This window comes from Gobio gobio (genome assembly GCF_949357685.1).
Source record: "Gobio gobio genome assembly, chromosome: 12".
NCBI lineage: Eukaryota > Metazoa > Chordata > Actinopteri > Cypriniformes > Gobionidae > Gobio > Gobio gobio.
The window spans coordinates 22282386-22295053 of record NC_137105.1 but is presented as its reverse complement, the minus strand read 5'-3'; the positions used below and the strand labels follow the sequence as shown (position 1 = coordinate 22295053).

The window sequence follows — 12668 nt, the reverse complement described above, 5'->3', positions numbered from 1 at the left end:
GAGCTTTTAATAACATTCCCCTTAACATGCTGCCACACACCCTCATTAGCATTGCAAACTCTTTTTAGTGACTTTTCTCAGATGACCTCCCACTCTCCTACGCCACCCAGCGTGAAGCCTCGACTCCATCAGGCCTACGACTTCACTGGACGGCCTCCCAAAAGCACATCTGGACTGTATGAAGCGAGCATTAGCACTCTCCTTGACATTAAATGTCTTTGATTAGGACTTTGTTCCAGCCTGAAGTAACATTAGATCACAAATCCCAAGCTTCTCTGCAGCTGTAAGTTACAAATGGGACCATCTTAAACAACATTATACCGCTGAGAACATAAGTCTAGTTTAGCAGAGTGCGGAACATAACGTGATTCAGCCTGAGACTTAGGAACAATGCCCGGAATACACTTGAACAGACCTCAAGTGGGAGTTGAGCTGTTGCACATATAATAAATAAGAAAACTTGACCAAAACACTCAAGGGGTCTGCTTGGAGAGACACAAAATCAAAGGAGACAAGACTTGACAGTCTTCAGCTTCTGAGAACACATTGCTATAGAATAGGGTTTTTTTGTTAAGTTGCGATATAAATGAAATGTTTAATGTTGTTTTTAACGGTAAGAAATAAAAGAAAAAAAGTAAAAACGAGAAGAAAAAAAATCTGAAATTGATTTAAAGAGCAGGACATTATGGAAAATATATTCTCCATCACAAAGTGAGGGGTTAAAATATAAGAAGAATTTGTGAGCTGAAATGGAAATTCATTTTAGAGGCAGGACAAGTAATTAAATTTTTTCTTTTGAATTATGTGCACCGATGAATCATTTACATTTAGAACAGGTACAACCAGGTATATATAAGTGTAGCTTTGCATGCCAATGTCAAAACTAAAAGCCAATTAAAAGTTTTTCAATGCTTAACTTATTTTTATAAACCATCTACTTCACACAAAAAAGGAAGTCAAGTCCACGCAATCAGACTTTAGAGAGACTGCCATGGAAAATGCTTAAGCCAAAACGAATCGGAAGGAATTCCTATTGACTTGAGGTGTTTCTAGACTACGAGAGCTGTTGTGTGGGACTACAAGCGGCCTGTGTCGACAATGTTATTGGAGGCTTCTACAATTAGCTCCATGTTTGGCTTGCTGCTGAACATGTGGCAAACAACTGTGTGCCTTTGGAAAAAGTGATTGTTTCCTCCAGTTATCTTCTCTCAGCCGCCTTTGTCCAGCTACAACAATATGGAGCTATTTAACAGCGAACATTCCTTTCACAATGCTTGATCAAATTTCGCCATCTCTTGTTTTGTAGGATTAACACTCAAAAAACATTGAATATGTAAACAAAAACACGCACAGCCTGACCTCAGAAATCTACAATCCGTTCACTACAGACAGATTTCTGTGGGCATGAATGAAAGGTTGAAGGTTGAAGGAAAAAACATGTCACAATGACATGATGTAGGTACGTAATGTTCACAGGCCACAGAGCTGTCAGTCACCGACTGTGAGAAGTTCCTGGAAGCACTCACCTCTAAAAGGTCTATCATGCGGGTCATCTGAGAGTAGATGAGAACTCGGTGGCCCTGAGACTTCAGTCGAGTCAGAAGTAGGTCTAGAGTGTGAAGCTTCCCGCTGTCTGTGATCAGAGACTCTTTGTCTGAAGAACAAAGCAGAGAAAAACATTTCAAAAACACTGAGAAATGGTAAATAATGAGTCAGCTCACAAGATCGAAACTGTATCCCACACTGTCGGAATGGAGCTGATTAGATAAATCAAAGGAATATAATGAATAAGCTTGTGGAGTGACAGCAATTTCCCCTCCCTGCTCAAAGTGTTTTGTAATCACTCCGCTCCAGCTCCACTCCGGGTTTTCCATTTCCTGCTCCTTACTTACTGATGACAGAAAGCCCACTCTCAGTACCAAAATTTGTACCCAGTTAACGATCCACTGTGAAGTTATTTTGATATTTTTGTTAATAATATCATGGACATAAACATATTAAAATAAAAAAATATTGTATTACGCTCAAGATGAAGTGTTATCAGAATGCCTTTTCTCTGATTAAAAAAACAAATACTGCTGTATTCTGCTGTAAATTTTAGTGATGCATGATATATTGCTACCATATTGCTTAGAGTTTTTTTTATGTATCTGTATTTTTAAATGTATAACATTGTCATCGTCCAATGTTCACTGTAAGTAAATCTTAAACTAAATTTACTAACACTGTTAAAATGTAATCTTTAGCAAATGAAAGTACAGAATTTTAATATTGGCCATAACATGAAAATAGCTATTGGCTTAATATTGATATCAACTAGAATTGTACTAGAGTATACATTCTTTTCTGAAGTAATTATACTTATGAATCCACAATTCCGTTTTTAAAGATTGAAACTAGTCATTATTAAATCTACATCAGTTATGCAAGACCTCAACACATGTGACTGACGTTCACAGACCAGAGAATCTAGTGGCAATGGGCTGTCAATGCTGTCACCCCAACAGTGCTTATAAAAGAGGAAGCACGGGCTTCCCATTGTTGACTGGTACAACCCTTGACCCTAAGGTCAGCTCAAGTTAAATGACCCTGCTAGTTATGGGCACTCAGAAAGTGATTATACACACAAAGTGAGCCGGCTGCCAGAGCAATCTAGAGATCCCCAGAGAGAGTTTGAGGCCTGCTGGCCGAGCCTTAGACAGTACAAAAAGCATGTCAAACACACGGCCAGCATGGCCATGTTGCTGTTGCCACATCATGTCCATGCTAATGTGAACCATAGCTGAACCCTGACTCAACACCCCCATGACCCTGAAAGGGTCATGTGTGTAACCTTTTCAATGAGTGGAGGAGAATGGCTCAAATTAGCCCATACACTCAAGAATCTCATAATCACTGTGCTGATGATTGTGCTGAAGATAATGACCACATGGATCTAATTTACTCAAGATGAACATTTGCTCTAAGGCAGGAGGTCTCAAACATCAGGCTCGTGGGCCATATTCAGATACTTTCAAATGACCCCTCAAGTGTTACTCAACGACAAGCAAGTCTGCATGCTTATATTCGTCAAAATAATTGGGTTACATACAGTCAAATCGAGTCAAGTAACCTTTATTTCTATAGCACTTTTCACAACACAGATTGCTTCAAAGCAACTTTACAGTGATGATAGGAAATTAATTTAGTTTTAGATGAAAAGCTAAAGTAAGTTTTTGATTGATTCATTTCTGTTGCAAAAACTGATTTCAAAATGTAAAAACGCATGTAAAAAATATATTGCACAAAATTAAAACAATGTAATTATTATTATTATAAGTCCTTATTTCAACTGTTCATCTCAATAACTTAGCATGTCATATTTTTTACTTTTTATCTAATAATGAGGACTTTTAAAATCATATATTCAACATTTTCTTAAAATTATGACTTAGCATGTCATATTTTCGACTTATCTCACTATTATGACTTTTAAAATCCTATTTTTGACTTTATCTAATAATGAGGACATTAAAAAAATAATATTTTCAACATTTTATCTCTTAATTATGCCTTTATGATAATTTAAATGAGCTGATCAGTAATATAGCTGAATATATAGTTACACTGAACTACATGGAAAACTAGATCACATCAAACCAATATGTTTGCAGAGAGGATGGTAATCATTATGAAAAAGTTATGAGGAAATTCCACATCGATCAGTTTCAGACAGCAGACATCTAAAATGATCTTGGAAATGCTCAAAAACACAAGGTTAAAATGGTTCATTTTCAATTTATTCATCCCTTGATTAAAAGCTTTTCTGAAAATTTGAATTCAAAATTAAATATTTAAAGCGTTTTATTTGGTATATTAAATATAATTGAATAAAACATTAAATTATATTTAATGTAAATTATATTCTACATATCTACAATATTATAATTTATTATGACAGATGAGTTAAATATTTAAATAATTTAACTGGGCTTTTTTTTTTTTTTTATAAAGCCGAATGTACACTAACGTTCAAAAGTTTGGGGATGGTACAATACAAATACAAATACAAATATTGTGAAATATTATTGCCATTTAAAAACAATTGTTTGAATAAAAATGTCATTTATTCCTGTGATTGTAAATCTGTCACATGATCCTTCAGAAATTATTCTAATATGCTTATTTGCTGATCAAGAAGCATTTCTTTTTATTATCACAGTTGAAAATAGTTGTTCTTAATATTTTTGTGGAAACCATGATACATTTTTTTCAGGATCCTTTGCTAAATAGAAAGTCCATATAAAAAGCATTTATTTGAAAAAAATATATATATTTTATATAAATATATAAATGTCTTTACTGGTACTTTTGATAAAGCATCCTTACTGAATATTTGTACTTAATACTGAAAGTATTCATTTATTTTAAAAAATCTTTCTGACCCCAAATTCACTTAACTTAAATTCACAGTTGCTCTAGTGATTTACAGGTGAACGTGCACATTTATACTAATAAAAGATCTACTCGAACTGGTTACACACTATATAATGATTACATAATGATTATATACTACTTTCAGACCACTAAAGACTGCTTGAGTGATCACATTTCATCGCCTGGTGAAATACATGTACACGTTTAACAACCATATCCCACAGCTTTAACAGCAATGGTTTCTTTAGCAAAAAGCAGAGGTTTCAGGTTCCTGACTGAGAGAAGGACAGTTTCATGAAGAGAAGAGAGACTCCCATACGCTTTTCCCCATAAAGCTGTAATCTAATGGGTCTGGCGTCAGAGGGATAAGGCAAAGAGCTGCCAGATCCCCCTTTATGAAGCCCCTGAATGACTGTGGGATGAAGATGGTGATCTAACGGGATGATGTGACCCGTTGGTACTCACAACTCAACGGCACCGGCACCACAGAGTCTCCACTGGTGTTTCCATTCCCTTCTTATCAAATCCCCCCACACGTCCGATTTCACAAGCCTGACAACTATGCAATTACTCCGTTTTTTCTGTTAGACTTTACATGCTACTTCTAAAACATTCAGTGAGTCTTTAGACATGCGAATCAAAGCTAAATCTTTAAAACATAAAAACATTTTCAGAGGAAACTAACAAGGGAGACTACTTCATTTAGATTTCAAAATAACGGAATTAGGGGTGGATTATGTTGAAATGAAAGTTCATAGAGGACTCTTTATGCTCTTTCAGGATGCTTTCCAACTCAACTGCAAACCAAGGGGAGCTCAAAGGTACCAAGCACTGTACCATCTGATGTAACCATGGTAACCACTATCAATCCAACCCACCTGCTGGTGACAGCCCCTTAAAAGTGCCCTTCCAGGAGCCTCGGCTCTAATCCAATCCCTCCCGTCCAGAATTCAGGTCTGACCCGAGGGTGACCCACTTAAAAAATCTGCCACAGAGCCCTGGACAAGCTCATTAACCCCACTGCCTACTTAATTGCCCTTCCACTGCATGCTAATTTCATTAAAGCAATCGGAGCTTTAGGGCCATTTCTTCTGGCAAAGGGACAGTGGGTGAAAGCACAAGCACTGGCTCTTATGACCTCTATGCTATAAGATTAGCTTTAGTGTTTGCTGACGCTCAGTACCAGAACCACTAGCCAACACCTAAACATGGGCATGGGGCCAAAGGGTGAGGTTGATGCTTAACACAAACAATATTTGTTTTGCCACTCTATGACACTTTGCAAAACTTTGCTTAAGTGACAGTGATTACTAAACCTTCAAAAAAATAAATGATGTAATCATGCTTTAGAAGGGCATGAGCTCAGATTTGAAGTGTGATATACTTCCCAATGATGGGATAATTCACTCAGAATAAACATTCTGTCATCATTTACTCACCCTCGTGTTGTTTTAAACATGTTTGACTTTCTTTATGCTGTAGAACACAAAAGAAGATATGTTGAACAATGTTTCAACTGTTTTTGTCCATACAATGGAAGGCAATGGGGTTCAAAATACTTTATAGAAACCGTTGAATAGACATAAAACCTACCGACCAGCAGCTGAAGGACTGTTCAGATAGGGGGGATATTCCATCTAAAGCTGTCTTTTTGTAGTCTACAGGTAAAGCTACACACTATGTTTATGGGGTCTTGCAGCAGTCAAGCGACCACAGATCTTTCTGGGGTGGGAAGGAAAACGAGCAAAAGAGGGAGACTGACGTTAAGCTGTCATATATCGATTTTCCTCACCAGATCCCACCTGGGATATGTGCACAAACACAAAAGCACAGGGGAAGAAATATGTGACCACATATCCACACAAAATGGAGAGGCAAAGCAGGCTAAAGCCAAGCAAAATGCCCCCTCTGTAGGCCAGAGGGAGAACTGCATCAGGGAAGCAACTTGTTTCATGAAAGGTCGACATTATGACATTTGCAGCCTTTGACCTGCAAAAACAATATACGTGGTGGCCTTGAGAATATATTGAGCAGTGGAGCTCATGGGAAATCAGGGTTCGAGTCTCTCCCTGGCCATGTTCCCATATTGTTCCCCCCTCTCTCCCCTTCTATAAGAGAATGAATGTAGCATCAGACAAGAAGAACAGAAATAAATGATTAGTAATAGTAAAAAAAAAAAAATTGGTAAGTAAAATTGTAAAAATGTCCATTTTAATATCCAAACATAGGCTTTAAAAAAATCATAGAGAGAGAGAGAGAGAAAGAGAGAAAGAAAGAGAGAAAGAAAGAGAGAAAGAGCGAAAGAGAGCGAAAGAAAGAAAGAGCGAAAGAAAGAGCGAAAGAAAGAAAGAAAGAGCGAAAGAAAGAGCGAAAGAAAGAAAGAAAGAAAGAAAGAAAGAAAGAAAGAAAGAAAGAAAGAAAGAAAGAAAGAAAGACAGAAAGACAGAAAGACAGAAAGAAAGAAAATGAAAGGAAGGACCTGGCATCTGACTCAAGGATAAGCTTCCCAAACACCTTGGTGAAGCCTGGCTGTTTTTCACAGCCAGAAAGGCGGGGCGAGGGAGCAGATCATAAACAATTATGCAGTCACTGTTGTTTGGGCCCCAAATCAAAAAGGCCAGGAATATTTCCGGCCATTTTGCTGGACTGCAGAGATTCTTTGAAAGAACAGGAAGGGAAAGCAGAGTTTCCCACAGGCTGTCTGTGAGCTGAGCTCTGCAGCATTCTCACTCTCTTTCCCTCAAAATAACAGCTCAAAGCAGCAGTTGCGTTACAACAATGTGCAGAGCTATTGTAAGTGAAAGCCTGTCCTTCTGTGGCCTGCCCCCAATTAGTGTGACACGAAAGGTACAGCAGCAACACGCTAACACACAAGTGTGTAAACCACCCAAAAAATATGCATCAAGTTGAATCTTGCTACATGTGTGTGTGATTAAGTGTTAATAAAAAATACAATAAATGTTTATACAATTACATTTGTGTTCAGATTTGTTTGAGGGTTACTCAGGAATAAAAGTATTTGGAACACTATAACTAAAGACGTAAATAAAAAACATACTTTTATACGACTTATTAGTATTCTTTATTAAATGAATGACATGTTAATGAGATCATCCTAATTTTTTTTAAGACTTTTTAATTTACAACTGAAAATGATAACTGGGTTATCATTTTTTTAACATGCCACAGAGCTCCAAATATCATCAAAAAATAAAAGGCATCTATACAGTAACTTATACTGTGAAAAGTTAATGTTATAAATATGTCTAAAATATAATTTGGAAAATATTTTGTGTCTATTAAGTTACATTATTATGTTTTTATTCAACTCATTATAGCACTGTAATACTGTATTTATTTATTTACCCATTTATTTTAATCTAATTTTTGTTCATTTATTTTTTACACCTTTTCTCTTAATATTTCCACAGTGCTAGCACAGTGGTTCAACCTTTTTAACTCCAAGGCCCCCCATTGTCCACAGGCCTAGATAATATATAGTCTATACTAGACGTATCCAGATTTTTCTAGACACTGGCAGTCCTGTTCTTTTTTTATAGAAAAAATAACCTGTGTTGAGAGGTTATAAGAAATATCTTGATTCTAAGTTTATTTTAACACTTCTTTTGTCTTGTATACGTGTCATCTTGAGTGGTTGAGAAACACTGGCCTGGCACGGTTCTGCAGTCCCCGTTTTAAAACCCCTGAGTTTAAAAAACTTTAAAAGCCTTATATCAAACTTTTTTCTAAATAGTTTTTTATTTTGCAACCTAAGTTCCAGATTTACAGCTATACAGTTATATTTTGAGTTGTATTCAAGATTATTCAAATGAGTTGCCCTATAATCAGAAATTGATCAACGTAGTACCCCATTATTGTTAATAAACACTCCACCAGCCTTTATATGTAGATGTAGGCCTTTAGTTCCATTAGCCAGTGGTGGGAGCGCCAGCATACTTCAATGACTCTTACACAGTCTTGTGTCATTTCCTTCCCTGGGTACAGTATGACTCTGAGAAAATGGGAGAAGTGCGCTCTGAAACACCTTAAGCCTGTGAATGAACATTCAGAGTGATACACACACACACACATTCAAAGCGCTTACCTAACGCTGTGCAGAAACAATGTCCAATAGTCCAACTTCCTTGCTTTGTCCCCCCTCCCAACTTCACAAGCGCTCCCAGACCTCTTTCTCTTTCCCAGTCTGCTCCCAGCAATTACACTGGAACGCGCACACAAACACATGCCTGTGCACAATTCGCGCTACAGGCTCAGGCAAAAATTTGTCTTATCTGCAAAATAAGTCTTAAGCATCGCCTGGCACTACTCCCATCGCACTGCCGTGCTAAACATGTGACAAATGGCTGCGTGTTGGTGCCAAAACTTGTGACAATGACTAAGAGGTGAACCGACCCTCAGACGTGGCCTCTTCCGTGACCTCCAGCCCTCTCCCATGGGCCTACATCTCGTTTTTAGCCACTCTGTGAGTTTTCTTTGATTGAAATGCACTTTGACCCCAGAGCACAGCAATACCATGGCGTCCCCCAGGGCCTAAAGTCTTGCCATAAGGAACTGGGATGCAGTTCTCTGGTTTGTGTTCAAGTCTAAAGGTGTGGTCACATTTAGTTGCTTGACAAAATGTTGTGGGCCAAATCCAGTCATTTCAAAAGAATCCATGCAACGGGAGGTTTATGCGAGGGCAAAACATTTCCCACACAGATTTCTCTCGTGTTCAAGTTGGTGACGCAAATTCTCCACGTTCGCCAACAAAAAGCTGCTTTGGTTTTGACTGCTGTGTGAGCTGTGCTTCATACATTGCTTCACTATTCAGAATAAACATTACACTTTTTTGCCTGCAAAATTTCAGAAATTTTGCTAATGTGACCACACAGTAAGTCGGTGGTAAGTTGGTGCTGTTGAGGGGCATTATAAATTTCAATAAAATTTTGACTTCCTCTTGAGACACTCAAAACCCGTATGAACACACCAATGAATGTGAGAAAATAAATAAAAATGTCTTTGCAAGGACAATACACGGATACAAACTTCTTGGAAAAAATTAAGTACCTTTCAACTGCTTTTACACACGGGCAAACATAAACAAACTTGCACGCTAACTCCCAGCCAGGATTTCACCTACCTGGAATCCTTATGAAGGACCAGCCGTGTCTTTGCTGCAGGGCCATGACGCCCCCTGGGCTCTGTGGGAGGAAGGTCTGAGAGCGCTGAGCCCAAGCGCAAGCCAGCTCGGGGGATCCATACAGGAAACACTGCTTAGCAATGAGACTCCCTCCATCGCGTATTAACCTCCATTCATACTCGGCACTGCGATCAGCACAGTAGCGTTCCATGGGAACTGAAGTCACCTAGGGAATGAAGAAAATTCCTTAGTCAACACCTCCAAGGCTGTTTACATTAAAAAAATTGTCTTTCCTCCAGATAATTGGCATCTATTTCCCTATTCAGTCTTTTTATCGCTAAGAAACACCAAACAAATTGGACCTTGAGGGGGAAGAAGAATCATTTCCAGTTGTCGAATGTGCACACATATACACACACACACACACACACACACAGGCACGCACAACCCTGTCTTTCTGACATTTTGTCCGAACCCCACCGCTCTTGCAGGAAAGCGTGGCAGAGGTCAGCGGTGCTAACAGTGCTAACAGGCCTTTGAGTAACAGATGACCATTTCCTGTAGTGATTCACACCGCTCACAATCCCTTCCACTGGCCGGTTCTTTTCTCTCCCTCTCCTTCTCGCTTTATCCCTCTTTCAGCTTTATGGAGAATTTTATGGCGTGCTGACAAGCGGATGATATTATCTTCCTTTCATTCCTTATCTCTGATGAAAAACAGCTCAGCTTTGGCCAGGCTTCCAGTTTTGTAGCGAACAGCTGACCAATGGGAGCACGAACACGCAGATGTGGCCATAAAAAGCCAACGGGTCAAGAGTCCCTTATGAATAAAGAGAGAAAAAAGGCGACTAATCTATCTTATCACTTTCCCACAGTGCCCATATGCCCCTGGTGCCTAGGGGCTTGTGCCCAACGCGCTGCCAATTCTCACAGCGCGGCCATGAGGCCAGACACAATCCCGACTCTCTGGGCTGGGATAACACAGAGATAGTCTCACATTAGCCAAGTTAACAGCAGATGTTGGAGGAAAAAGAAAACAGTTCCTCATACATGACTGAACCATTAACGTCACAGATACGTGTCAGTACAACACACTCGCGTATAAAAGATTAATATCTCGATTTTCTTAAGTAGGACGTTTTCGTGGGTCAACATCTTTTGCTGGTTCGGGAAAAACTAGATTACAGGTTATGTTAGGCTTAGGGTTACAGTTATGCTTCAGTGCTTAAATTCTTTTGATAAAACTATAATTTAATAAAAGGTAAAATGTTATTCTCTGGTTTAAAGGGTGGTTTATGGTTAGGGTTAAGAGAAGAAAACAAGGAAGAAAATCAACAAATAAATACAATTATTATATTATTAATTTCATATATAAAAAAAGAATAAAGAATAAGAATATAGAATAATATGGAATTATAACATTATTAGTTACATAAATTAAATAATTATAATACAATAAGTAAACATAAGTTAAAGCAACCATAACAAAAGTAAATATAATATAAATAAAATAATTATAATAAAATTACCATTAGGATTGACTGATTAATCAAAATATTTGAGCACTATTATTAATAATAAAAATCGATTGGTTAAATTGAGGTTATTTCAAGGTTTAAACTGATAATAATTATAATAACAATGATAAAAATCTAAAAAGATCTGAAAACCTAGTTTGGCTAGGATTGATAGGAACCAGCAAACGATGTTGTAAGTCTTGACTACCACATTCCCTCTAGTACCAAAGATGCCAATTCACAGTATCTTGAGAGTATCCCAAAGTTTGAGAGCATCCCAAATGGCAGTGTGGTTTTTGATGGGTCTGTGTATTCACAGCCAGAGAAGCAGCCCTTAACCAAGACCTCTGATTTCTCACTGGTGGGCTTGTGTTGTTTGGTTACTCTCCACCGGGGTCATGATCAGCTGAGCAGAAGATCTGTCAGGGGGTCAAAGAGGATAAATAAACCAAGCCTGTAGTGAGGGCCACACAGAGAACAGGCCTTTCATTTTTGATCATAAGTTTGTTTCTGAGACAGCAGGAGATCCCTTTTAGCAGCTGACCACCCTCAGTAGAAATCCACGCTGATGAGTTTCTGACTTTTGCCAAACAGTTACTGGATACAGAAAACAGAATCTCTGCATATAGAAACCTGGATTTATTTCAAACCGCTAAACTGAGTGAAAGTTCTGGCAATTAATATGGTCCACTAGGATATTTTTGAGGGAAAGGGTGTGTGTTTCTTACCCTGGGTGTGACAGTGAGTAAAAACTTGGGTGGTTGGGTAGGTCGGCACCGTCTGAGCGTTTTAGTGGATGAGCGTCTGCTGTGGATCACCACATCGGTGTGACAGATCGGCGAAGACCCTGTGGACGTGAACACTAAATCCTACAGGAAAAGAAAGAAAAAAAAGTCTGTATATTACACCCTACTAAATCACATACTGTCAAAATTTCAACACATATGACTGAGTGTGTGAGGATGTTTTTTTTCCGCACAACGCTTGAATTAGTCAAATAGGAGTATATGGGCCTGCAGCGCCTCCTAGTGATCACTTTACTCTCTACAATGAGTTACAATGAGTATCTAATGTATACCCGACTCCCATCTCATCAGCTCCATTTGTCTCAAGTCAAGAGGTCACACTGAGCAGAAGTGATACCCTAAATGAGACCACAGTGCTAACAGACGTCCAGACGGGGTCACAGTCAAAACTACGGCTCTAATGACCCACATGAATCATAAAGACCCGTCTATATATCTGCCTGTTTCCTGTCTGCATCCACAAAGTGACACGAATAAACAGACCTGTCAACTTCATTTAGAGGAGACTGTGAGCTAATGATGGATGAGGTGTGAAAGACATGTGATGAGAGAGAAAGAAAAGAAAGCAAGAAAAGCGAGAAAAGAGAGAAAGAAAGAAAGATAGACAGAAAGAGTGGTGCTGTGTGGCAGCCTCAGCAGGAGTGCTCGTGTCTAGTTTCATAAAGCACTGTCAGGAAAAATCAGTGACAGGGACCGTACGAACACAGATGAGCGCTGAGATTCTCACAGCACAGCTGCCTGCGGCTGCTCACTGACTGATACAAATATATGAAACGCTAATTACCATAC

The 12668-nt window shown here is 38.6% G+C and overlaps 1 protein-coding gene across 4 annotated transcripts in view; it reads right to left on the bottom strand.

Moving 5' to 3' along the window:
• The window catches only part of ino80 (INO80 complex ATPase subunit), a 46584-nt gene that overhangs the window by 10438 nt on the left and 23478 nt on the right, over nt 1-12668 (bottom strand). For all 4 annotated transcript variants that reach the window (XM_079831621.1, XM_079831622.1, XM_079831619.1 and 1 more), the window contains 3 exons: nt 11802-11942; nt 9557-9782; nt 1527-1654 (listed from right to left, as the gene is read on the bottom strand). In XM_079831621.1, coding sequence (XP_079687747.1) covers nt 1527-1654; nt 9557-9782; nt 11802-11942 — 495 coding nt within the window. The remainder of the gene's footprint in view (nt 1-1526; nt 1655-9556; nt 9783-11801; nt 11943-12668) is intronic.